Source organism: Sylvia atricapilla, chromosome 8 (genome assembly GCF_009819655.1).
Source record: "Sylvia atricapilla isolate bSylAtr1 chromosome 8, bSylAtr1.pri, whole genome shotgun sequence".
Lineage (NCBI taxonomy): Eukaryota > Metazoa > Chordata > Aves > Passeriformes > Sylviidae > Sylvia > Sylvia atricapilla.
The window spans coordinates 33,924,003-33,950,676 of NC_089147.1; the positions used below are offsets into that span (position 1 = coordinate 33,924,003).

At 45.6% G+C, this 26,674-nt stretch overlaps 2 protein-coding genes across 4 annotated transcripts; one reads left to right on the top strand and one right to left on the bottom strand.

Moving 5' to 3' along the window:
• Positions 1–157: 157 nt before the first annotated feature.
• MACROH2A2 (macroH2A.2 histone) lies at positions 158–20,150 on the top strand. Of its 3 annotated transcripts, none has more exons than XM_066324357.1 (9): positions 158–239; positions 4,616–4,849; positions 11,358–11,464; positions 12,671–12,868; positions 14,138–14,248; positions 14,611–14,710; positions 15,606–15,695; positions 17,341–17,515; positions 19,454–20,150. In XM_066324357.1, exons 2-9 carry the CDS (start codon positions 4,678–4,680, stop codon positions 19,617–19,619), a joined length of 1,119 nt encoding a protein of 372 aa, XP_066180454.1. In that variant the 5' UTR covers positions 158–239; positions 4,616–4,677; the 3' UTR covers positions 19,620–20,150. The 3 variants fall into 3 exon arrangements, with proteins under 3 accessions (XP_066180454.1, XP_066180456.1, XP_066180455.1); XM_066324358.1 differs by lacking the exon at positions 158–239 and adding an exon at positions 1,430–1,509; XM_066324359.1 differs by lacking the exon at positions 19,454–20,150 and having other exon boundaries at positions 17,403–17,509.
• Positions 20,151–20,570: 420 nt separating this feature from the next.
• On the bottom strand, positions 20,571–25,130 carry AIFM2 (apoptosis inducing factor mitochondria associated 2). Its single transcript, XM_066324356.1, has 8 exons — positions 24,956–25,130; positions 23,985–24,100; positions 23,225–23,344; positions 22,784–22,876; positions 22,405–22,513; positions 22,059–22,211; positions 21,537–21,737; positions 20,571–21,027 (listed from the first exon to the last, which is right to left on the bottom strand). Exons 1-8 carry the CDS (start codon positions 25,128–25,130, stop codon positions 20,873–20,875), a joined length of 1,122 nt encoding a protein of 373 aa, XP_066180453.1. The 3' UTR covers positions 20,571–20,872.
• Between the last annotated feature and the right edge of the window lie 1,544 nt (positions 25,131–26,674).

Genomic DNA, 26,674 nt, shown 5'->3' on the forward strand with positions numbered 1-26,674 from the left:
GCGGTATGTGCGGAGCGGGAGGAAACCCCTGCCACCCCCCTCACCAGCAGCCGCCATCACCGTTGAAACATACAATACGGGGAGAGCGGCCGAGGCGGAGCGAGGGCGGGGGGAGCCGAAAAGGGAAAGTGGGGAGGAAAAGGGAGGGGGGGCAAGGAGAGCAGGAAAAGAGGGGGAGGAAAAAGAGGAAGGGAAGACAAGAAGGAGGAGGCGGCGGCAGCGGCGGTGGGCGCCTGCAGGTGAGGGAGCGGCGGTGCGGGGACTCCGGGGGCCGCTGCGCGGCCCTGCTCCTCTCCTTCCCTCTCTCCCCGGCCTCAGGACCCACCTCCTCCTCCTCCTCTTCCTCCTCCTCTTCCCGGCGCCGCTGCCGTTCTCCGGGAGGGCCCGGCCATGGCTGAGGCCGTGAGGAGAAAGGGCGTGAGAGGGGCGGGCGATGAGGGGCGGCCATAGGAGGGCGCGAGGTGGTAGCGGCGGCGCGCGCGGGGCCGGCCCCGGGTAACGGGGGTGGCTGTGGTGGTGGGGGGGGAACGGTTCTTCCTCGCTCGTTGCCTCCGCTCGGCCCCCGAAGCGCTTCCCGTTCCGGGGCCCTGGGGCTGCCGCCACAGCCGCCCCTCGGCGGGCAGAGGGCGAAGCCTCCGCGGTGGCGGCGCTCGCTGAGGGCGGGGGGAGTGTGAGGGGGGAGCGTTTGCGCGGGAAAGCCAGCGGCCACACCCCCCACACGCACTCCACTGAGCCTCGGCGCGCCTGCGCGGCCCGGCTGCTGCTCCCGGCCCCCTCCTGTCGATCAGGCGGGTGGTAGCCAATCACCGCGCTCCCTCTCCAGCACGGGCTGCCGCAGCGGCCAATCAGCGGGGGGAGTGGGCGGGGCCGTGGTGTCAGGGCAACGGCGAGGCGTGCGCGGGGCGGGGCGGTGGCGCTCAGCGGGCGGGCCCTGAGGGGGCACGGGGCGGCTCCGGGCGTGGCCTCGGTGTCCCCCTGGTGTCCCCCGGGTGTCCCCCGGTGTCCCCCCGGTGTCCCCCCGGTGTCCCCTCGGTGTCCCCCCGGTGTCCCCTCAGTCCCCGGTGTCCCCTCGGTGTCCCCCCGGTGTGCCCCCGAGCTCGGCAGCTCTCAGCGGGGTCCAAAGGCTCGGTGTGGGTCCGTACCGAGGCCTGTCCTCTCAGCTCCGCGGCGCCGCGGGGATCGCTCGATGTTGTTTGCCAGTGGGACCTGCTTCTTGCAGGTTTGGGGTACCCCGGAAGCCTCCTTCACTGGGAAGGCGGTCTGTGTGTGGTTCTGGAGGCCGGGAGGACACCTCCACCTGCCCCTGAATAGCACTGTGTTTGTGCTTTGGTGCCTTAGCAATTCGGTGAGGTAACGAGCCCCTGCTTTATGTTTCCCACGCTATTTTTCACAAATATTTCGTTTGTGAATGAATGTGCAGCCCAAGCTGGCTGCAAGGTGGATCTGTGGGTTCCTTGTCAACTCCTAGCTGTTCTAATAGATCTTCAGCTGGAGATGAGGGAAGTGCAGGTGTGTGGATAGTCCTGCATATCCCCTTTATTTCAGTCTTTGACTGCTGAGTTTGAGTTCTCTCAGTGTTTGGAAGTCAAGGTGCTCCCAGGGCTGGAGCCTCTTTGCTCGGGAGACAGGCTGGGAGAGCTGGGGATGTTCAGGCTCTGGGGAAACCTTACTGCAGCCCTCAGTACACTTGAGTGGGGCGTGTGAGAATGAGGGAGAGGAACTTTTTACATGGGCGGATAGTGACACAACGAGGGGGAACGGTTTAAATCAAAAAAAGGAGAGATTTGTATCAGATGTTACGAAGGAACTCTTCCCTCAATTCTTTCCTGTGAAGCTGGGAAGGTCCTGGCACAGGTAGCCCCGAGAAGCTGTGGCTGCCCCATCCCTGGAAGTGTTCCAGTCCAGGTTGGATAGGGTTTGGAGCAACCTGGTCTAGTGGAAGGTGGACTCTTAGGTATTTTTCCAGCAGGCAGAAGGAAAATGTCACTGGTTGCCCTGGGCTCTGAAGAAGGCAAAACTCAACAGAGGAAAGCCCTGCTCACAGTCGTTGTAGAGAGCTCCGAGAGATGTGGTAGCTACTCAATCCCCCATAGTAACACAGGGATGTTGGAGTCATGGCAGGGTGGGAGTGTGCCGTGACCAATTAAGGGATAGGGAAAATAATTGCTTCAAATTGCCCAAGCCTGATGTCATGGCAGCCAGATATAGATACAGCCCTTGTAGCTCAGTGAGGACGGACTTAGCGTGAGTTGCACAGGTTTATTTTTAAATGGAGGGTGCACTTCATGAGGAGAAATGTAGACATGATGAATCAGCTGGCAGGGAGGGAATGAATGTGGGTAGACTTTTCAACTGATAAGCCCTTGAGGCTTGGCTGTGTCATCAGAAGAGAACAATTAGGACAGCAGTGCTCAACTCGTAGCTCTTTACCTGTTGGTTGCAGTTCAGGTGAGTGTGGCAGGGCTGAGCTCATATGCCTCTTCCTGCAAGGAAACCAAATCCCTGTCTGGGATTTCTTTGTCCACATCCACAGGAGTTTTCTCAGCATGTTTCTTTGTCTGGGTCCTGATGTGATTATGCCAGATCTTGGCTTTCTACCAAAAATTGCCTCCAGTAGGAGTCAAAACAAGACGAGAGCACACTGTTGTGTTTGTTGCTCCTCAGTGCACCCTGGCCCATGTAAGTTGCAAAGCAGACAGTGTTAGCAGAGTTTTGAAAGATCTTGTATTTAGGCTCTCACAAAATTCTGCAAACGTAACCTGCAGTGCATTTGGAAAGTATTTTGAGATTCTGAAAGTTGGCTTGGCAGCAGGAGAGTAAATAATGGCAGAGGCTTCCTGTGAAAGAGAAAGGGAAAAGAAAAGAGTAGGCAGGGGTGGAAAGTTCAATGATGCAACATAAGGACGAGACAAAAATAAGTAATACAAAGTGAGTAAATAAATTTATCTAATGCAGCAGCATGGCCCAGAGCAGTGTGGCTAGTTGTATACAAATATGTTTTGATTTTCTATCACGGAGATCAAGTGCAACAGTGGTATTTTCTGTGGATCTAATCCCTTGATTATGCCTTTTTCCATTGATTTTCACTCTACTGGGATTTGATGCTATAGGAACAAATATATGAAAGGTTAGCTTGATATAATTTTGGTACAGGTAGTGTACTCTTTCAGTGTGGACCTCTGTTGGGGTTTCAGTACTGGACTGAACTCTCAGGCGATGGAACTGTCCTGCCGGCATTGCAGGAACCTGTTTGTACCCTACTGAATACGTTTATTAAGTTCCCCTTTAAAAGGAGTTATTGTTGCTCTAAAGAGAATGCTGTTCCAGAAATTGGCTCCTCTGATGGCTAGAAGCCTAATTCCCAGCCTAGGTTTATTATTTGGATGTTAGTTGTCATAAAATGAAAAGGACACGTTTTAAGGGTTGTTATTATTACGAAATGGAAAGTTTATGAAGGGTTTGTCACGAAGGGCAATTTTCATTGTGGGAGGGACCTTGGCAGATCACCTTATCCAGCCTTGAGTCCCAAGGCAGATCCAGTGCTGCTGGATTTCTGACATACATTCTCAAATTGCTCTAAAGTTGTCCTGATGGGAAGATTCTGCTGCCTCCCTGTCTGACCCAGTTTGGTGCTCCTCTCTCTCCTCTGCTATGCAGCTTCTGTAACAGTCACTGCTAAAGTGAACACTTGCTCTTTCCACCTTCACAGCATCCTCTTGAGTCTCTAAAGACCAGTGTCATGCCTCCCCACTTCTTTTCACCTTACCTTTGAGCTCTCTTACCACCACTTATGATTCCAGGCTGGCAGTTGGCACGGAATTCAGAGTGGGATGGTGAGCAACGCCAATTTTGACGTGTCTGTGTCTGATAGGTTTACTGCTTTAATCTTTCCAAACTTTTCTTGTCATTCCCACATAATACATTGCACACAGAAAGAAAGAATTGTCTGACTAATACACAAGGACATGCCAAGGTTTTATAGGTCCCTGCTGATTTTATATCCTTGATATTATAAATGAAAACATTATGATAAAATGTAGTAGTATCACCTAGATTCATCTTAATGCTTTGCAAAGTGTCTCCCTCATTTTATTTCCTTGTTTCACTGAGGTGAATGAATTCTGGGAGTGAGGTAACTGTGCCTTCCTTGACAGAAATACCATCTATGGCAGACCTGCTCTTTGTTTGCTTCTGAGGAGTAACCAGGCTCATAATTAGGCCTCCGGGGCAGCTATCAAAATGGAGTTAAAATTAATTTTTGTAGAGTTAGATCCTTCCCAAACATTATTGGACCGAGAGTGAGACCTAGGGGTGTAACTGTGACCACATGCAAGCTTTGGAGTGGAGTGGCAAGATTCCACGGTTTGTTGTCTGTTCATCTGTAATCTTGTGGTTGCCAGAAAAATAAGGAGAAAACAAGATTTGGTTTCCTGATATTGCTACACTGACAGTACAATTCAAAAACGAAGTTATAGCAAATATTCCAGTTATCCCCCTTTTAATGAATAATGCCTGCATTTTAACAAGAGTTGAGGGTGGGTTTGGACTTTTGCTTCCGGAACAGCAGCAGCGCACGAAGATGTTTCTCATCAATCCTGTTTGCTGTCTCTTGCAGCCCTTGGATTTGGAGCAAGGCATTGAGAACCACCAGCAAATTGAGAAGCAAGAGGCTGCAAGATGTCAGGGCGGAGCGGGAAGAAGAAAATGTCCAAGCTGTCCCGCTCGAGCAGGGCTGGGGTGATTTTCCCTGTGGGGAGGATGATGCGCTACCTGAAGAAAGGGACCTACAAGTACCGCATTGGGGTCGGAGCGCCGGTGTACATGGCAGCTGTCATTGAGTACCTCGCAGGTAAACCAAGAACCTGCTCCTGAAGTGCTCCTCACACACAGAAGCCAGGGTTAGCCACGGGATGACATACAAACATGTGAAGCACTCGTGGAAATCAGGCTCTGCAAGTGCAGGATTTGTTGAAATCCACTGAAAACGCTAAGGAGGGTAATTTGTCTCCTGGAGAGGCTGAGGGTGGAAATTCTCTCCTTTAGAGGCACCATGCTTGGTCACTAGCTGGGAGTGTTATTTTTTTATTGCTTTGCAGAGTGAGGAGTCGCATCTGTGTGGTTTCTGTCCCAGAGAAAACTGGTATTAATGAGGCTTTTTGATACACCTAAATGGGATTAATAGGAGGAAAAAAAGCAAACCCACCTTGTACTGCTTCTGTAGTTTTAAAATGTTTTATTGGCTGCATTTCTCCTTGCAGGACAGTGTCAAAGTGTTATGAAATATAAAGGTGGAGATTTTTTTAATTTTAAAAACCCTTTTGCTTTGCTTAAGTGTATGAAGAAAGTGTTCCAGGGTTTAAATCTTCCTACATGCCTTGAGTTTTCTTTTTCCTACCTTTCTGAAATTGAACTTTGGGGAAGGGACAGGTGTCCCATGGTGATAAAACATATTGTGATTCTGTACAGAAATATTTCAGAGTGTCCTATGATAATACCTGCTGAGTTTCTTGTTTAATTATGGAAAATAGCACTTCAGCAAATTGTTAGAAGTCACGATGCAGAGAGCATTCTGGTTTGGGTTACTCGGGGTTACAGATCAAGACTGAGGTGCATTAGAGAATCTGTGAGGAGTCACAGCCTGGATGGGATTAGTTGAGTGAGTTGTGTTTCAGGAGTGTAGTTTACTGCCAAGATGTCATGAAGAAGCTTGCACAGAGCCTGGTTGTCCATGTAACAGGTTTTATGGAAACACCGCTGTCTTTTTTACACATGAAACTTGTTCTCATTACCAGACAATAAAAGCATTATTTTCTTTAGAAGGTATAAAGAAAATCTGAGATGTCACTAATAAATCTCACAAATTCCACTATTTCACTATTAAAATTAAATTTATCATGAAGCCTGATAATACATTGCAAAAATTTCCATGTTTGTGGCAGTATCTTCCAGGATGAGAATCAAGTTTAGTTTTTTTTTTTCCCTGAGGCTACTTCTGGAGCTGGAGTGACAAAGTATTGCTTGTGTTGAAGAAATCACAGTAACTTTTATAACATAGTGTGATGCATTGTGACTCTGCTGACCTTCTGTCTGGAGAGAAATACTTTTTTCTTCTCCTACTCCACGGGGAGATATTTCTAGGATAAACATTTGGAGATGCTTGTTCTGATCTGTGGCAGTTTTTTACAAGGTGCAGTAATAAATTGTCAGCAGCACATCTGGTGAGTGCAACATTTCAGTGGTGCAGACTGACTTGTGGTCAGCACTGTTTGCCTATTACCTGAACCAGAACAATGTATGTCTTGGCTCTGCTCCTGGATAGTAAGTGCAGTTTAATTGAAATCATTAATCTGATATGAGCAGATTAGCGTGTGCCTACACTTTTCTTTAGAAAAAAAGAATGCGTGGTCAACCAGGCAAGAAGATTGCCAGAGGTGTGGGCTGGGAGCCCACCTAAATTGTAAGGGAATGCTATTTTCAGCTGCTGGGTTCAGCAGAGAACTCCTGTATATATTGTGATAGAATGGAGTAATGTTTCTGAGCAAAGGTCTATTGCTGGTGGACTGTGTTCTTTCCAAACCAAAGTTCCTGTGCTCTGTCCAGGATTTTGTTTGGAAATTTTACAAAGATTGAGAGTTTGAAAAAATAGTGTTGCAGCATCTAACCCTGTTGATCTAGGTATTCCTAATGTTACAGGTGAATAAAGTCTTTGGTTTTGGGAAGGCTGCAGAAGCGTAAAACATTTCCAAGGATGTTGTTGAAGGGGGTATTATGTGCCAAACTGCTAAGTTTTCTTAACATTATCTGATCTATCTATTACAAACGCTGTTCTTTTCTCCTGGATTTGCAGCTATGAAATGGTGGTTCCTCGGGATGAAAGGCTGCATGCAGGGGAACTGCTTCAGGCTAAATCTTGGGAGGGTGGCAATAAGGGACTGTCACTTTTTAGCTGTTTCACAGAAGCACATCAAACTTGTTTTTTTTTTTTTTTATGTTAAAACATTCATGAAAACTTTTTGTCTAAACTCCTGAGTGCTTCTCTGTGTTTGATCAGAGATTTGATGCTTTACAGAAGAGGAAGGGTGGTCTTCAGAGCCGCAGAGAAATCTGCTCTCTTTGGCCAGGCTCTAACTTGGATAAAACATCGGTTGCTCATGCTCAGGAGTGACTTTGACTTCAACAACTAAAATCTCTGAAGACTTGGTCCTCACTGAACACTTTCCAGCCTCTCTCAGCTCCTGGATCATAACACTGTGGGGAGGTAGTAGTTATGGAAGAAGAATATTGATGTTAGAGACAGCAGCAGGAATAGATCTGGCTAGTGGGGAGAGCTGGACTGATGACCAGTAGGCAAATAAATGGTGAGGAGTGTCCAAATATCTTGCCAGGAAGCTGGAGAGCAAGTTGAAAAAAATAGGAAATAGGCCAAGAATTGGATGGAGGCAGTGCTGGTAATGAAGAACCTGGGCAGGAATATTGAGCCTGAGTAGACAGGAGAAATGGTGGCTGTCCAGGAAAGGCCACTGAAATAGGAGTCTTAGTGTGGATTGCCAGGGAAAGAAGATTGGGCTGTGGAGCTGTGGGGAAGCAAGTCATGGCTGGGATAGGGGCAAGGTGGACGGGGCAGGAAGGGTCAAGCAGGACCAGAACCACGTGAGTACATGCATTCCTCCAGGGCCTGGCATGGCCCAGCAGACCTCTGTGAATGACCAGTCTTGCCTGGTCTGTTGTTGGCCTGTATTTGTGTTGCCACAGAGCACTGAGCCTCGTGGCTGGTGTCGTCCAGAGGGTGCATGTACATCTGGAGCATCCTTACTCCCAGTTTTTATGAGGTTGAGACTGGTGTTTAACTTTGGCGTGTGTTCTGTGTCACAAAATACTAGACCCCTGGTTTTTCCCTTTGTAAGCAAGAGTGATCATGGCAGCACCTCACAGCCATTATCACCCCCAAATCTGCACTTTGCCTTATCAACCTCATCATTAAAATGCCAGCAATGACCACAATGCAGAGGTGATCTCAGGAGAAGGTACTTTTACCTCAACTGATCAGCTAATGTGAAGATCTCTTCACCGTTCTAAACCTTTCTTTTAAATCTCTCTGTGCTGTTTTACATTTTAGGCTTGAAAATCATATTGTAAAACTGCAGCTTAATTCCTATCCAGAAGGTTGTGTTTGCTGAAACAACGTTGAGTTCCACTGGCTTCTGAGTTAAAATTCTGGGAAAAATTGGTCTGAGTCCCATCTGATTGATGGATTTTGCAACCAGCTCATGCTCTGAGTGTCCACAGAGCTGACTTCAGGCACAACCACCTAAATCAAGCATCGGCTGCTTATGTCCCACAGGGCATCTTCCTAAAAAGTAGGCAGAGAATACAGAGGCTCCTTGATGAGGAAGGACAAGTCATGTCAGGGTGTGCTGGTCAGAGGAACTTATGGAAGATCTCAATGGAAAACCATCCTCTCTAAATTACAGCAGAACACAACACCAGCAAAGGCTTCCTCCTTCACAGGAGTTACCTGGAATGCTCTTCTGCCTGTTGTGCTCATCTGCCATACAGAGACAAATCCAGCAGATAGTCTTCCACTTGCAAATGGAGGACCAAGGACTCCATCATCAATAGATTTTTGCAGAGTAAAAGTATTACTGGGAGATTTTTATGTGGTAGTGTAAGAGGAGCTGACACAATTTTTCCTGAAGGGGAGATGATAAACAAGACAACCTGTATGAAATCTTTCCAATTTGCTGTCAGTCATTCTCATAGGCCTTTCTTAGCAGTCCACCTTTCTGCAAACTCAGTTGAACAAAAACCTTTGGCCTGGCTAGGATGCTTTAGTTCCCAGACATTTCAAATCTGCTGATCCATCAGCTAAAGAAACCTCTTTTTCCATGTATGTCACTGGACAACAAGATGTAATCCTACTGAGGTTATAGCTTGGATGCAGCTTGTCTCTGCTGGAAGAGAGTTATGTCCTTCTGAAGATAGCTGGATTTGAAGTTAAACTTCTGATGTGGAGGCATCTTTGTGGATTTTGACTCTTGCAGGAGGCAATATTATTTGAGATTTCAATGTAATTCTTAATGCCTGAAGGTAAAACCAACTTATGGCTGAGAATATCAAAATGCCCAGTTCCAAGAGAGCTTGTTACGTTATAGGACTTTATTATAGGATCTGTGTTCTCAGACTAGTCTTTTTAAAATTTAGGTAATCTCAGCTGTTATGATGTTTCTACTTGAAATGTAAAGCAGTTTCTTTAGAGATCTATTACTGTCAGCAGAGCATGTGATAACTGAAGCTTCCAGCTTTGATATTGTGTTTTGTACATGCCATTTTATAGTCTTAAAATTATGAGCCCCTGCCTCCACTATTAGAAAAAATATGCATAGAAACCTTCATTAGAAGGAGGTAAGGCAATCATTTACCTATGCAAATGTTTGGCATCCTCTGGTAAGTCATGTACATATTCCACAGTCTGCCACACATCACCTCTGCCTCGGATTGCCTTCTTCCCAGTGTCCTGTGATGGATGGCTGGCATTTGAGTGTTCTGCCTTTTTTGCTCTTAACATTAGGCAGAGGACTAAGAGTGCACCATCAGGATGCTGCTGGCCAAAGGACCCAAACCTGGGGCAGTGGGGTGAGCACACAGGTAGCAGGGTGTGCATGTTGTTGGCACACCTGAAAGAACTTCAGTTCCCACACAGGTAAGTATTTATTGGTTTTTGGATTTTTTTTTCCCCTGATGCAATTTTCCTCTGCTATCAGCACACGTCTGCAAAACCCACTGGAGGAGCCTGGGTCTCTTTTCTTGCTCTCTGCTCGTCTGCACAATGGATGGAATCTGTTCCTGCTGTCTGCTGCTGCGTTAGCTCTGCTGGCAGAGGTCTGGGAGAGGGTCTGACACTTCCAGCCCCATGGGGGTGAATATAGATGGATTATGCGGGATCTCTTTTCAGTGTCGTCCTTTAAAATCCAGGACAGACTAAGAAATGCTAGAGCCGAGAGGTTCCTGCCCTAACTTTTACATTTCACTGTGAATATGCATATACATTTTTAAAAAAGGCTTTTACATTTCCAGCGTCCAGTTAAATATGTATGCTGCATAGTAGTGAAAACTGGAAGACAAATTTGTACTTTTGTTATTCTAACAGAGTGGATTGAAAGCTTGTATTTTTCCCATGAGCCAGAGCTAAGCATCATGTTGAAATTATTTGGATTTTAGCCAAACATTATGTACATTTCCACTAGATTTTTCATTAAAGTCTTTCTTTTTATAATAGTTTTAGTTCTTTATGTACTTTGTAAAAAGGAGTAGGATGTCATTAAAACATCTATAAGTTATCAACAGGATACTGATTGGCTGTAATTTTCTTATTCCTGTTACTGAAAAATGCAAACACAAACCAAAAACCCAGACGATAGGGACCCTGTATACTTTTAAAATGAAACAAAGTGTGAATATGATTTTTAGGAGTAATTGGAGGAAAAATAATTCCTTTCTCCTTTCTTCTCAGTGTTTCAGTAGAGTTCTTACATGTGAAATAACTTCTGAGTAGAGGCCGAACTATGTAAGCTAATGAATTATACTGATTGCTATGGTCCAAATAAACTTAGGAAGATGTGTCTGTATTTCTGTAATAATTAGGAAGAGCTCTGTGACTTTGGTAACAGTATAAATGTTACTGCTAACTTAGATAAACTACCTTTGAAGTGACCTCCTGTTTCCAGAGATGTAGAAGGACCTTTCTATCAGTATTTCATGCATTGAAGCTCTCATGTTGTCTCTGCTTGCATCTGAGTCAAACCTTTCATATCTTGTTCTGAAATGAAGCTTCTCACAGATTTTCAGTGCCCTTTAATGCAGAGTTCCAGCAGTGCCTGGCTAGTGTGTTGGCTTTCCAAGTATTTCTTCAAATGCACCTCAGTCTTCATCTTCCCTGGTCCTGAGAATCCTTGCTGTTTGTCAGAGCTGTCTGTTCCGGGTTGGGGGTTTCACTGCATGCTTGACTGTTCTGTTGTCACAGGGCTGCTGATAGATTTTGGACTGCTGATGTACATTTTTAGGGGTTTTTTTTTTTGCCTTTTTGAAAGAGAATTCTGACTTGAGACTCTTAAAAGAAATTATGTGAACCAAGCTTAGCATATTTTCTCCTTTAGGGAATAAGGAAGGACAAATGAATTTATCTAAATTTACAGATGTATTCAGTGGGGTTTGATTTCTGCCTTTCTGTAGCAAGAGCCCTTTAAATCTGGAAACATCCCTGAAAAGGTAGGCAGATAGTAAGAAGCAGTGTAAAATGGGTATGCAGCATGTCGCTAAGCTGCATTTTTGTTACTGGTTTTTATCTTGATGTGTTACAGCCGAAATCCTGGAGTTGGCAGGAAACGCGGCGCGGGACAACAAGAAGGGGAGGATTGCCCCCAGACACATCCTCCTGGCAGTTGCAAATGATGAGGAACTGAATCAGGTGCCTGTTTACATTTTGGTGCAGGAGTTGTGAGCTGTGGCTTTAGTGAAGGTGCTACCAGGGAAGGTTAGAAACAGCTTAGTCTGAGACATGAATGAGATCACAGTTATTAGAGCAGAAGATTGTGCCCTCTTAAATAAAAGCAAGCAAACACAAAGGTTCTGAGATACCTCATCTTAAATCTTATGGACATAATCTTTGGTTATTCTTAGCCTATGAGTCCTGTTGAAACAAGTAGTCTTGATGCTTCACTTTTTCCTCAGGGACATTCACTACTTAAAGAAAATGTGCAAGACCTTTTCCCAAAAGCTGTAGAAATGTGTGTTTTCTATTAAACTGGCTGTGAGGCCCATGTTGGATAGGGATCTGGCTCACTCTCTGCTATTGCTGCCTCCCTGTCTGTTTGCCCAAACTGTGGTTTTCAGCACTCTGGCTCCTGGGATCACTTGTGAGATCACTTCTGCTAAATTTGTTGAGTGAGGACAGAGATCACAGCAGGGGCTGCAGATTGTACTATTCAGGGCTGCTGAAAAGGTTCAGTCAGAGTATCTCCTCTGTATGAAGATGGATGATGTCATTCACACTTTGAATACTCCTGCACTTAATATGACTGCTTTAAATAATGAAAATGTGGTGCTCATGAAGTCATGTGGCTCTGTTTCCAGTCAAGTGGAGTAAAAATTCAAAACAGGCCAGAAGAGAAAGTATGCTAACACTACCAGCCCTTTCCCAGCTCTCTGTTTCTGGTCAGGGACCTGTGAACTGGGATCTAGATCCAGTGTTGTGTCTTAGGAATTAGCTAGACTTTGTCCTCTACATGGTATCACAGCCCATTCCTGTTGTTTGCCTCTGCAAATCAGATCCTTGGAGCTTTTCCTTACTTTCACTGCATCTGTTTCCCTGCCAAAGAGGTCTGCATCCAGTCCTCCTCTAAGCAGGGCTCAGAGTGTAGTGCAGTCCTTTTTTTAAGCAGCTCACAGACACTCTTCTTCTTTTCCCCTTCCTTACTCACTGCTTGTGAGTCACCAAGGATAGGTTTGCACTGGAGGAATGATTGTATAGCAACAGAATTCTCCAGGATGTGCTGGCTGACTTTGCTGTCACCTGCCAAGTTCCTTGTTAGGGTAGATTTTTTCCCTAATTGTTTCTTGGTGGTGCAGACTAAAGGATCTGTAATATGCTTCCACACACTGTTTCTCCTTGCAGTTGCTCAAAGGTGTGACTATTGCAAGTGGAGGTGTCCTGCCCAGAATTCAGCCTGAGCTTCTGGCCAAGAAACGAGGTGCCAAAGGCAAATCTGAGACCATCCTTTCCCCTGCTCCTGAGAAGAAGGGGAGGAAATCCATGGTGAACAAAAAGAGTGGGAAGAAGGCAAAGACTACCAAGGCCCGGACGTCCAAAAAGGTAAGCGTGGGGCAGGTACAGATTTCATGTCACCCTCTGCAATATTTGCTTGCAATTGCGTAGAATCTCTTACCTCCACACTAACTGTGGGAGTGAACCCTTTTCAAGTAAAGGAAGCTGTGTTCAAAACACTTTCTACCAGAGAGATGTCATACCTTCAGCCTTGTACAGTTACTGAGTTGCTGTTAAAGATTTTTCACTGTCTGGACAACTTGTCCTGACATGGAACATCAGTGTCATTATGACAACCTTTTTGTTTCATGTGTTCTTAGCTGTGCTGTTGTTAGTGATTTTAAAAAGAAGAATAAATCAATCAGAACTTGACTACTGCACTTTCCCTTAGAGTTGCCTATCCTCCATCACTATCCAAAATGGATAAATTTGGTAAAGCAGTAACCTAGATCAGTGCTCTTGGTTTGTCATTCCAGAGCATGCACCTGGAAACACTTCTGAGTTTTTCCTTGGGTAGGGTTAAATGATATCCAGTTTTGACTTAGACTTTATAAACTTGGATTAAGCACATTTTTCTGCTGGCCTCAAAGTTTTAGTACAGTTCCATAGCTGATAATATGCAGAAACAGCCTTTAAAAAGAAAACAGAGTTGCTTAATGGGATGTTTAATTGGATGCCTCTGTGTATTGATCTCAGCTACCACCTTACTTTGAATTGTGCACATGCAGAGTTTGGTAGGAGGTGGTGGTAGCTTCTTGAGATACCTTAAAGCAAATATTGAGAGATGTGAGAAGATGCTCCTTCAGCCCTCTAGGACTGGTAGATTTGCTGCTCCTGGAGGTAAGCTGTAAGGCGGCTTTATCGTTTAATAACTAAGAGTTAAACATTTGTTTTTTAGATCACAAAGTTGTTTTTTCTTCAAATTGGAGCATTTGACTGGGTTACTAAGTGACTAAGTTTGATTTAATATGAGGTTCTGCTGTGTTAGCAACAAAAATAAACTAACACATGCCCACCCATATAAATACAACCTTAATTGTCACTAAATCCACAGATGGGTGTGGGTGCCCTGCCTCTGAATGTGACTACAAAAGTATGTAATGCCTCAGATGAACCACTGATTTAGCATTATATAAACAGTGCAGACCTTTGTTGTTACATAATCTTAGGGGATTACAAGGCTATGAGTAATGTATTGATCTGAGAAGATAAGATTTGTTGTAAATTATTAAATCTCTCCATTATTGAATAATGCTAGATGTTGATTATTTTGTTTCCTTTGAGAAGTCTTGCTCTTTATTTTCTCCTATCAAATAGAACAAACAAAAGGACAATGAAAAAGAAGGAGCTTCAAATTCAGCAACTGAAGATGGACCTGGGGATGGTTTCACTATCTTGTCTTCCAAGAGCCTTGTGCCAGGACAAAAGGTAATAAAGAGCAATTACAGATTGGGGCTTAGCATGAAAGGAAGGATGCTTTTCTCTTAAACCAAAGCATTTCCAAAATCAGCCTTTTTTTCTTCAGATTGTGATGTTAGAACATTAGTTTTCTAGCAATAACGTCCTCTGGAACAAGCTCCCAAGTTGTGGGCATATCACCAAATAATCTGAGTGGTGTGCAAATTAATTAAATAAAAGCTAAAAGTCTGAATCACACATACTGAACAGAATAAAATAACTGGTCTCTGAAAGATTGAATCCAGCCTTCTTTCACTTCAGCCTTATGGTATGAAAATGATTTTGCACTTGGATTGCTATTTATTTTTTCCTCCACCTTCATTATTTTTCAGCTTTCTCTGACACAGAGTGACATCAGCCATATTGGCTCCATGAAAGTAGAAGGCATTGTTCACCCTACAACTGCTGAAATAGACCTCAAGGAGGAAATAGGTGAGGCTCTATACACACTGTAAAAACACATCTAGAGCTGGAAGAGTAGCTGGGCTACTGGCTGCTTGCTGAGATCCCATCCTGTTTCATCCAAATCTACCCCAGGCCATAAAATATCACTTACAGCTTCTGAAAATCAGGCTGGATCTGGCTAGGTGTAACAGGCTAATCACTAATTTGTCTTTTTTTAATGACAAGCAAAACACAGATAATTTGTTGAAGCACATGAGCAGCAAAGGTGTAAATAATTATTATTGAGGTGTTCATTAGCTTATTTTTACATTTACATCTGAATATTGCATTGCGAAATTATATATTAATAACACTTCGAAGTATAACTTCCATTGTAGGATGTTACGTGATTTAGAAATACTCATGTACAAAGCCTTATACTGCTCATGTGAAATAAAGAAATACTGTTATTGCAAATATGGAAATTTAAGCAGGAAGGAGGTAAAAAGCTTTTCAGCCAGTCACATAGGGGCACAGAATCTAGTAGCAGGCTTTTGGATCATTGTTTTTCAGTCATCAAGACCTTCACTGGCATCCCAGCTGTGTTTGTTTCAGTAAGCAGTAGGGTTTGTATGTTGGATTCATTTTGGAGGCTGAAAGCCTGAGTCCTGAAAATCCCACTCCACACTATTTCAGCCACGAGTCAGAGTAAATAGCATTCTTACAGATATTTATATTAATTTCCAGTAACTGCATATAGAGCTTTCAAAACCATGCAAAGTAAACTTTATCTGTGTCTAGGCAGAGTGGTAAACATAAAAATCAGCTGCCGCTGATAGAGGGAGACAGAACAGTGTGTGTACAGTGTTCTTTTAAATAATGTAGACTTGTTTTTCCACGCTGATACTCTGAAGCCAAGGCCTTTTGCTCTGTGTCCTTGCAGGCAAGGCACTGGAAAAGGCTGGAGGCAAAGAGTTCTTGGAAACAGTGAAAGAGCTTCGCAAATCTCAAGGACCTTTGGAAGTTGCTGAAGGTAAAAAGGATAATCTTTTCTCTTTCGGATATGGCTCATTTTATATGTTCTTTTCTCTGGACATTCTGACCCGTTCCTGTTGTTATGTGTCTTTGCTTATGTGATGTAAATGTTTCCCCCTAGCTGTTGCTGATACGGGCAGCCAGCTGAGAAGGAAAAAAAAGAATAGGATACCTGTGTGCTGTGCACATTCTGTCTTTAGACTGACCGATTTGTCTTAGGCAATTTCTGTCCATGGGAGTCCAAAAATTAAGCAAATCTTGTGCCATCTTTCCTGCCCTGTTTGTACTGCAGCCTTAGTGAGAATCAGAAACAGCTCTCAGCCTAACATATGAGGCATAGGAAAAATTAGTGATACTTTATAAATTATTCTCCTTTATGCATATTTGATGAATGTGTATAACCCAAATAATTACCTTACTTTGAGCAAAAATGAAGATGTGATACAGGCTGTAGAACTGCACACTTTTTGGAAGAGCAATTGCTCAAGCACTGCAGCTACTTAATTAGAAGAGCTCCCTTCAAGGGTTAGCACATTTGTAGCAGGGAATAGTTTGGGACCTGAGATTGTGCTTCCTTTGTGGACAAATTCAACGAATTGAAGGTGTCTGCAAGACAGATGGAGAAAAGTTACAATATGCCTTATTTGGCTTAGTATCTCTATACCCAAAAAAAGAAATGCTTCAAATAGTCTAGTTTTGGAAAATTCCTAATTGAGTACCCTAGTTTTATAGTCCGAAGTGATAGAGAAATTTTTATACAAGATAATTTGCTTCACTTTCATATCAAATCAAATTTATATGTAAAATCAAAGTAAACTACTTTTCTCTGTCAACATCCCTACCTAACCAGAAGATAGACTCGTTTTATAGTATTTAGACAGCTGGTTAAAAATTAAAGTAGCACAGAATTCCTCTGTGATGGAGAACAAGTGAATACACCCAGGATTTTCTTTTGGCTAATTCTATCCTGCACAGCTAATTTCAGAGTGTTTAACCTGAGATTACCAAGACACCCAGACTTTCAGTAGTGCTGATGGTGACAATTGCAACAAAAGCAAACTGATGCCATGCTGTAAGCTCTGCAGGTCCTGGAGAAATATTACACTTTCTGAAAAATTAATCTGAGACTTCTAATTGGACATAACTGGTGGGGACTTTCAACAAACAACTTTGATTTTCATGTCATTGTCTGAAATTACCCAGCTGTGAAGTGGGTGTAAGTATTACTCCCCAGCACTCTGGATTGTAAAGATGATGATGATGCAGGATATTTGTGCAAAGCACTCAGCTACAACACTGCAGAAATGTCTGTCGATTACTGATACTGTTTTTAGGGCAAGGTTTTTGTACTTTGCATAAAAGAAACCCAGAGGCCATGCTGAATGAGAGAGCTGAAAACCATTATTGAGTAGCTGTGTGCTAACCACATAAGCCCTGGCTTCTTTGGTCTCCAAAGAAATAACAATTGATCACAAAAGGAATGATGAGACAGGTTATGATTGCAAGTGAGGCACTGTGGTGTATTTTAATCCCAAATGTATTTCTTTGGAGAGGCGATCTAATTAAGAAGGTGCGTTGGGTTGAGAGGTCATTGCAGAGCGGTTTCTGTTCCAAACTAAATGTTATATTTTCATTTGTGTTAGCTGCACTCACTCAGTCTAGCGGCCTAGCAGCAAAGTTTGTCATCCACTGTCACATCCCACAGTGGGGCTCGGACAAGTGTGAAGAGCAGCTTGAGGAGACTGTCAAGAACTGCTTAACAGCTGCAGAAGACAAGAAGTTGAAGTCTGTGGCTTTCCCCCCATTTCCCAGTGGCAGGTAGGACTCCCTGTGTCAAGTAGCAGAGGTAAAATTGGCTGTCAGAGCAGCTGCTGTGACAGAGAGGTGCCCTCTTGCCCTCTGTGCTGCTGCCATCTGACACAGACCTGCTCCAGAGGAATCCAGCCTGAAGTGCAGCGTTTGCATGAAACTGCCAGAGAGCCTTTGTAAAGAGAAATTAGCCAACCCACAGGAGAGCTCAGTGGGCTTGCTGTGTTTTCTATTGCTAGGGCAGTCATTTTCATTCCTTTGCACCACCTTGGGTTTTGTGTCCCTTCATTTTGCTGTGGGGTGTCTTCTTAAACCTGCATTTGTACTAATAAGATTATACCAACATAATACTGAAGGCAGGTAACAATGATGCCACCTGAGCTACGTGGATGTGGGGTGTCCACTTAAATCCTTCTGATAATGGATATTTAAAAGACTTGCCACACAAAACTTTTCTTTCAGAAGAAAATCTGTTTCTCAAATGTAGCTGTGCTTTCAAAAGGGAAAATTGTTAAACCAAGTATACCAAGCGTGAAGCCACACATCTCTTTCTCAGTAACTAGCAAAGCAGAACGTGCTTGACTAAAAAATCTGAAGTTGGTTTTTTTTTCTTTCAAATTTCTTTGTAAATCAACAGTTTGTTGGTCTCTGATGACAAGAAATCTTACATAAGCCCTGCTAAGTGCAGTAGTTGTTATTTTGTTTTGGAGTTCATGTGCTTATATTTATTTTGAAATGTATCTACTGATTTTGCTAGTATTGCCCAAAGAGTAGAGTACATAGTACAGTGCTGTTGTATTGGCCTGACAGTGAATTAAATGAAAGTAAAACTGTATTTGATCAGTGAAATCGCCATACATCACTGAATACACAGGAGGTGAAAATGCCATTTTTACACACTTACTCTTCAAAGCAAAGTATAATTTTTATGGATCAGGACAAAAGAATAAATAGAGGGGCAGAGCAACTTTTAATATTTTTTTAATACACAAATCTTTTTGTATAGTAAAAATTAACTATAGCTTTAAATGCCAATAGAAATACTTTCTAGACTTCATGTCTTCTAAGAGCACATAATCAGAATAATCCATTCTTGGACCATTAGTCTTAGTGGAGATCCTTCTGCTGCTTTGGTCCATTTCACTCTGTTGCTCTTACAGTTACTCCTCCTAACAGAAATAGTCTTGCCAAGTGCTGCTGGTTTACACTTCATTCATCAAAGGACCTCAGAATTTCCTGGAAAAAGGCAGTTTTTCAGATAGGACTTCCTGGTTTTGCTGTCATTTTATTCTACCTACACGTCTGCACACGAAATACTTGTGTTGTGGGTAGATAGAGAATTATACTATATCAGTTCTGTGAATTTTCATTTTCCTCTGTCCCTCCCATCTTACGGACTATTTATGGTAACTGATTGCAATAGATGAATACTTCAGTTGTGCCAGATCTTTTTGATGGTTTTAAATATAAATATGATTGTAGGTTAGGGAATATTACCATCAAGAGGAGTGAAGGACTGCTTAATTTGGCTTGGAGTTGTAATTTCAATTATTTTCACAGGAATCCCAAGCAAACCATTTTAATGACAGAATGGGGAAATCAGCTAAGTAGGTGATGTTTTGGGTTTGGCTTTTTTTTCCATTTTCAGCTAAAAAAAAAAATCATTCTTTGAAATTTTTAGCATAGCATGGAAAAGTTTAATTCCAAGGGCATGCATTTAAAAAAAAAATTGTGTGGTCATGAGAAGTAAAAGCAGATGAAAAGAGTGGCTATGCCAGCAAGGAACCTTAATTCAGCAGCAGGTGAATACTGATATCAGAACCTTGGGGTTTGCCAAAGTGCAGCTGGCTCTACCTTAGCAGCCTGTGGCTGTAACAGCTCTGGCTGGCTTCTCTCAGCATCACTGCCCAACACTCACCTGCTCTCTTTTCTTCCCCAACCACACAGAAACTGCTTCCCAAAACAGACGGCAGCCCAGGTGACCCTCAGAGCTATTTCCACCCATTTCGACGGCACCAGCTCTTCCTCCTTGAAGAACATTTACTTTCTGCTCTTCGACAGTGAAAGCATTGGCATCTACGTGCAAGAAATGGCCAAGCTAGACACTAAGTAGCAATGGCAGCCAAATGAAACTTTATTTTTCAACAAACTTGAGTAGCATTTAAAGCATTAGAGGTGGGTTTTATTTTTTCAATGTGACGATGAGGGGGAGTGGTAGTAGTGTGATGTGTTGTGACTTGATGGAGAGCTGTGATTAGAGATGAGAGGGGTTTAGTCTGATTTCTTCATACCATTTTTATCACCTTAAGCAATTGAGTTACCATCTGGCTTCAGGAGTTTAGTGTCCTTTGTTATGTTAGTTTAGAAGTTTTTAAAGAGTAACCTCATTTTAGATTTGTAGTGATGATTTCTTCTCACGCACACACACCACTTTCAAGAAAGCTCTTAAAAATGTTCTGCTCCTTTTTCCCCTCCCATGAGGGTAGATGGTAAACTTCTGCCTTCAGCCCACAGAGAGGTGAAAAGGGTTTTAGAAGTGATGCATGAGGAGTTTCTGTTTTGCTTTTAACTCACAATAACCACTGTAATTACTGAGAATATTTCATGGTGATTTTGTTTGTTTTATAAGAAAAAAAGAAAAAGATGTGTCAGGTGTGGTTATTATTATAAACCCTAATTTTGCTCTGGGGATTTCTCACCCTAAAAAGAAAAAAAAACGGAAAAGAGAAGAAAAAAAAGCAGCAGCATCTGTAATTTAAGTGCTTGCTGTATCGCAACCAACAGCTTTTCTAGCTGAAGTTTGGTGCTATGAGTGGCATAAATAAAACTGCTGAGGAGATTTTGACACAAAGCTGCATTATATTCTGTTAAATTCCAGACTTACCATATCCCCTTCCAGGTTTTAGACAGGCATTACCCTGGCAGCAGTACAAGCCATTTTCCCTGCAAGCTGCAGAGCAGATGCCAGATCTGTAAGAAGCAGGTCCTTCTTAGAAGAGCAAAAAATAGAGAAAGCCAGGGAAAAACCCCCCATAAACAACACATAACAAACAAACCACAGAGATTCTGAAAATCACCATGTTTACTGTAACAAATCAAGGTAAGCCAAGGTTGTTGCTCAGAGCTCTCTTAGTGGGGGGAGTAAAAGAAGCATTTTTTCTCTGGTTTTTATCGTGGGAACTTCTATGCAGTTCATTTGGAAAGTGCCTCCTTCCCCTTCACAGCAAGGCAAGCACCTCATTTATGTGTCACGGTGACAGGTGGCTTGAGGAGGTGCTGCAGAGAGCAATACCCGTCAGTCCAAGCAACAGAAGTGCACCCTCTTCCAGTTGCTGTACTCCTTGCTGGATTGTTACTGGTGCCCTCTTAGGAGGGCATTGTCTGTCCCATCATCTTCCAGCTCTTGGAGACGAACAGATCCCGGCTCTTGGCAATGGTCACTAGGAGACGTCCCACATAGTAACCATTCACCTGGCCTACACCATCATTCCTGCCCATGGAAAGCAGGAATGTTAGTGACCCTGCAAAGAAGATGTAGAGGTGTAAGTGAAGCAACTGTTGTCCAGCTCCCCTGCATCCACGTGGAACAGCTTTCAGCATAGTTCTGGTGTTTACATCAGTGCTCATGAAGAAGACCCATTACCCAGCTAGGTTTTTGAGACCAGATTGTTCAGTTTGTGTTTGTTGTAGTTTAAGGGGAGAAAGAAGGAAAAGGGAAGTCATCTTACTCCCAAGATTTAACTGGACAGTGAGCAGTTTTAAGAAAAGAAAATAAGTTTGATGAATAGCAGACTCCCACCAGTAGATTTGTCAAGACATTAGTGAAGAAAGGGTATGTGTGGTAGACTGACACAGGTAATTAATATCTACACTGTGTCTTAGGCAAGGACTAATATGAAGCCTGAGCTATAAGCTGACATGACCCCAACTGTGAATTCAGTGAGTTCAAAGTCCCATGAGAGTTAGACAGCTGTTCCTTGCAGAAAAGCAGCTCAACACCTAAGGCCAGGTGCTAGGAGCTGACCTTTACCTGGCTTGTAGGTTTTGAGAGGCTTCTGCGTCAGGCTGTTGATGATATTTGTCACCACGATGTTGGCGTGGAGCCCAGCATGGTAGGCCATCTTGGGCTCTTTGAGATCTGCGCAGTCCCCGATGGCATAGATGTTCTCACAGCCTTCTAGCTGGAGGTGCTGGTTAACTTTCAAAGCACCGTTACTTGCCATTTTGTCACCTGTTTTGCGAAACAGCAGGTTTTTAGAAGCAGCTTTGTGTTGCTTGTTATGGCCTGAGATCCCAAAGTGCCGCTGATGTAGTTGACACAAAGTGAGGGGTTGTTTTTCACCCTCTTTTCTATATGTCAGGGAAGAGATGCTTTTTGCCTTGCTGTAGTTAATCATTGCAGTCTTGTGCAAGGTATCATCCTTTGATATTTCAGTAGAATCACCCCCACACATTGTACACAGTCCACTCCCCACCTCACACCCCTCAGGCACCAAACACTGAAGAACTGTGTTGCTTCTCCCCACCGCGTAGTTTGGGTTTTTTCACTTACCAAATGCAGCAGCATATGCAGAAGAGTTAATCTTTATTCCCGTGCATGGCACCACCATGTCAACAACCACCTCTGTGCCCTTCTCTGTCCTTACTACCATGTCTTTCTGGAACTGGTTTGGCCTGAGGTTTTCCATGTTGCTGACCTTTTCACCTGTTGCAACAGAGAGCCCTGGGTCACAGACCTTTGCTAGACTGTGGTTTCCAGCTAACCCAGAGAAAGAGGAATTCAGTGGAGCCATGTGTAACCAAAAAGTCAGAAAAAGGACATCAGGAGATGCTTTGGCTAAAGGAAGAGTGACTCGTAGTTGTTCAGAGGCATTTCAGAGGCATTGTTAAGGACATACTTAACAGAAGCTGGACTCCTTTGCTGAGGAGAATCTCTTTCACCTTCTGACGGACACTGGCTAGCAGCTCCACATCAGCCAGATCAGCTTTTGAGTGAATGAGGATGACCTGTTGGGGACAAAACAGCAAATGGGGACACAGGAACAGAACAGGACTCAGTGTGTGCAAGGTGGGAGTAGCTATGGCTGGCCTCCATCCACCCTGATTGATGCCTGCAAGAACAAGCCAGGAAGAGGCACCTAGTGCCACAGTCCTTGCTGGTGGCTGGCTACGGGCTCAGCAACCAGATGTGCAGTCATCTCGGGTACCTCCAGCAGCACCATCACAGAACAATCTTGAAAACCAGGATGAAGTTAATTGTGATGAAGATGCTCCTACCTCTTTGTCTGGGTACTCGGTTTTGATCTCGGCAGCCATCTCCACTCCAGCAGCACCACCTCCCACTACCAGGATGCGCTGAGATTTCTCAGTCTTCAAGAGAAAATGTGTGTTAGAAGAGAACTGCAAAGGGCAGGAAGCCAGATACCTTCAGTCATTCCATGGACATTCTGGTACACAGCACAGGCCCAACAGCAATAAACCTCTTGGGTCATTAAGAGGCAACAAGAAAGGAGTTGCTCTGTGCACTCTTCCTGCCTACTCTGTAACACTGTTGAGCATTTCAGGTTTCCCCTTGTGCTAGAGAAGCCATGATGAGCTCCTTGTCCTGGCTGCTCCATGTGCCTTTCTCTAAGACACAGCTGGCTCCAAATAGCCACAGTATCTGGACAGGGAGGCTGAACAAAGGCAGGCAACACTTCCTAAGAGTTGATTCCTCACCTCTTTAACCAGGTCTTCATAGGTCTGGATGGCACTTTCCATGTCAATCACTTGGTTGAACTTCCCAGGGAATGGCCCATCACTGCCTGTTGCAAGAATGAGATGGGAGTAGTATATCTCCTGTAAGGGCAGAAGGTAGAGTGGGATATTAGATCTCTTGAAAACAGAGCCTAGAATGAAGTGGTTGCTTCCTAGACATTCCCTCCATCCCTTGCTCCTAACCAGGAAATTACTTGACACTGTCAGGAAGTGACTTCAGAAGAGACCCATTCCAGGTCACACCAAGTAACTGTTCCTCAAGGTCTGAGCTAAGCACCATTCAGGAAAGCTGAGAGCTTTAATGAAATTACCCTAAATTTACAGGGAATAACCTGATATTTATGCTGGACACTCACAGCTGGTTCCAGAGACTAACTTCTCTCCTTCACTCTCTCCCGAACAGAGGTGAGATCCTCTGGCTGCAAAGAGTGATTGATGCTGCTACTCTTGGCTCTTCCTGCAGTTAAATAAGGATCTGAGCCCCAGGTTTAATTGTTGAGCTCCAAATCCAGCTCTAAGAATAAAAGCTCAGCTGAGCAGGAGATGGGGTTGGATATTTACTGCACACCCACATCCCAGCACAGCACAAGGCCACTTAGCTTGGGTGGAAGGGATGGAGCCATGCCAAGTTCTTCAGGAGGATGGAACACACCCTGCTGAAGGCTGGCTCGCCGCACTAGCAGGTGATCCCATAAGGCAGCCAGGTCATTGCAACACTCACCTCACCATCACTAAGCACAACTTGTTGCCTCCCAGGGTCTATGCCCACAACCTTGCCTTGTCGGAAGCTGTCCCCAAAGGTGACCGAGTAGGAGATGAAAGTGTTCTTGGCAAATCCTGTGGGGAGAGGAGACAATGGGAGAGCTCTCCTCTGGAGGCTAACAATCTACTCTGTTCTCCCCTCATGCTGTCCTTGCTCAGACTAAAGCATGGTATGGATCTGGGATTGTGGGCTGGGCTTTTGCTGGGTGTTATCTCTGCCCAGCAAGGAGCTTCAGAACCATTGCCCCAGATCACAGGACATGATTGCTTTGTTTCTGCTCCTCATATCTCCTGTACTGGTTTACCAGTAACTCTTTCTGTAGTCCTGGCAATTTCAGGCTGGGTGTCAGAGGCTTTTTTTTCATGTTATCTGCCTCCCAGACCAAACTTTTGCTATCCTTTTGATGCTTATTCCCAGCCTCGAAGTGATATTTTACCCCTGAATTCACCAGTGACTGGACTAATGGAGTTGGCCCAGCTTCCAAGTAAGGGCCCAGAGAAGCCTGAGCAGCTCTCTGATAGGGTTTTCTCATCCAGAGCCTCAATGCTCAGCTGCTCCACATTTCAAAGGCACAGAAAGTGATTGACTCACCCAGCTACTGTTGCTTTTAGCTTAGTCACCTTCTAAACTCTTGTAATAAAAAAAAAAAAAATAAAAAAAATAAATTAAAAAAAAAAAAAAAAAAAAAGTCGGGGTGCGGGGGAAGATGGTCTGAGCAGTTTTTGCTCAGTTTTCCCAGCAGATGTGCAATTAGCTTAACCACAGACGGGGCTGTGGGTCCTCCTGATGCCAAGAATTTGTTTTCCAGATGGAAAACATCAAGTTTTTTCACCATCGCAGGGCGGAGGAGGCACTGCGGGCACCCCCTTGCCGCTCCCCGCGTCCCTCCGTAGGCCCCGGTGGGACAGGGGATCTGCCGCAGCTCTTACCGCTCTGCACGGCGGCCCGGAGGGCGGCCACGTTGTGATGGAAAGCATCTCTCATGTCCACCAGGACGAAGGGCACGGCCCAGGACTTGAGCAGGCTGGCGGCCGCTATACCTCCGAAGCCGCCCCCGACCACCACGACCCTCACGGAGTCGTCCACGGACAGGCGGGAGCCCATGGTCGGCGAGGCAGCGGCGGGCTCCCGGCGGGGCGGGCACGGCCCTCTCGGGCGGAGCCGTGGGCGGGACCGGGCTCCTGGGCGCTGGGCCCGGAGCGTGCGGAGCCCCGGAGCCCGCGGAGCCCCGGAGCCCGCGGAGCCCCGGAGCCCGCGGAGCCCCGGAGCCCGCGGAGCCCCGGAGCCCGCGGAGCCCCGGAGCGGCCCCGGAGCGTGCGGAGCCCCGGAGCCCGCGGAGCCCGGAGCCCGCGGAGCCCCGAGCGTGCGGAGCCCGGAGCGTGCGGAGCCCGGAGCCCGCGGAGCCCCGAGCCCGCGGAGCCCGGAGCGTGCGGAGCCCCGGAGCGTGCGGAGCCCCGAGCGTGCGGAGCCCGGAGCGTGCGGAGCCCCGGAGCGTGCGGGGCCCGGAGCGTGCGGAGCCCGGAGCGTGCGGGGCCCGGAGCCCGCGGAGCCCGGAGCGTGCGGAGCCCGGAGCCCGCGGAGCCCGGAGCGTGCGGAGCCCGGAGCGTGCGGGGCCCGGAGCGTGCGGGGCCCGGAGCCCGCGGAGCCCGGAGCCCGCGGAGCCCGGAGCGTGCGGAGCCCCGGAGCGTGCGGAGCCCGGAGCGTGCGGAGCCCGGAGCGTGCGGAGCCCGGAGCGTGCGGAGCCCGGAGCGTGCGGGGCCCCGGAGCGTGCGGAGCCCGGAGCGTGCGGAGCCCGGAGCGTGCGGAGCCCGGAGCGTGCGGGGCCCGGAGCGTGCGGGGCCCCGCGTTCCGGGAGCGGCTCCTGCCAGACCAGCACCTTGTCCCGAGCGCAGAGCGCTTCTGCTGCCCTAAGCCCCGCCGCGAGAAGGGGACTGAGGGTCTTTCAAACTGAAGGCTCTACTCTTAACTTCACAAGTCTTGAAGGGTGGATGAAAAATGCAGCAGAGGATGGCTCATTCCACCTGAAGAAACAACCCCTTTGGAGAGGGAAATTAAGATTACAGAATTACAGAATCAATCAGGAAAAGACGTCTGAGATCATCAAATCTAACCTATGACCAAACCAGCACCATGTCAACCTGACCATGGCACTCAGTCTTTCATTAAACACCTCCAGAAAGGGTGAATCCATCACCACTCTGAGCAGTCCATTCCAAAGTCTCATCACCCTTTCTGTAAGGATATTCTTCCTGATGTTCAGTTTAAACACAGAAAACATGTATTTGCTCTGGATGGAGCAGGAAAGGGAGCCCAGAGATGGCTGTGTAAAAGGGAAGATCACAAAATCTTGGAATGGTTTGGGTAGGATGAGACCTTAGAGACCATCTGGTTCCAGCCTCCCCACCATGGGCAGGGACAAGAGCTCAGCATCACCATGATGGAGATAGTGGCGCATAAAGAGGGCTGAGGAGGTAGCAGAGGGCTCTGCAGAAAGGGGAGTAGGGGGTGGAGAAGGTTGACAGTATAAAGGACATCCAGATCGTGTATCTTCTGCAGCATGGAAGTTGCCTCGAAGACTCTCTGCTCCTGTGGCATTCTGGATAAATATAGCTGCTGGCCCTGTGGATAAAAATAGCTGCCGCACACAC

Coding starts and splice junctions, on each gene's coding strand:
- MACROH2A2 (XM_066324357.1), top strand. CDS start 4,678: ATGTCAGGGCGGAGCGGGAAGAAGAAAATGTCCAAGCTGTCCCGCTCG. Junction 12,869..14,137: donor AGGCCCGGACGTCCAAAAAG/GTAAGCGTGGGG, acceptor CCTATCAAATAG/AACAAACAAAAGGACAATGA. Junction 17,516..19,453: donor CCCCCATTTCCCAGTGGCAG/GTAGGACTCCCT, acceptor CCAACCACACAG/AAACTGCTTCCCAAAACAGA.
- AIFM2 (XM_066324356.1), bottom strand. CDS start 25,130: ATGGGCTCCCGCCTGTCCGTGGACGACTCCGTGAGGGTCGTGGTGGTC. Junction 24,101..24,955: donor CCGGGCCGCCGTGCAGAGCG/GTAAGAGCTGCG, acceptor CTCTCCCCACAG/GATTTGCCAAGAACACTTTC. Junction 21,738..22,058: donor TGCATATGCTGCTGCATTTG/GTAAGTGAAAAA, acceptor TTCGCAAAACAG/GTGACAAAATGGCAAGTAAC.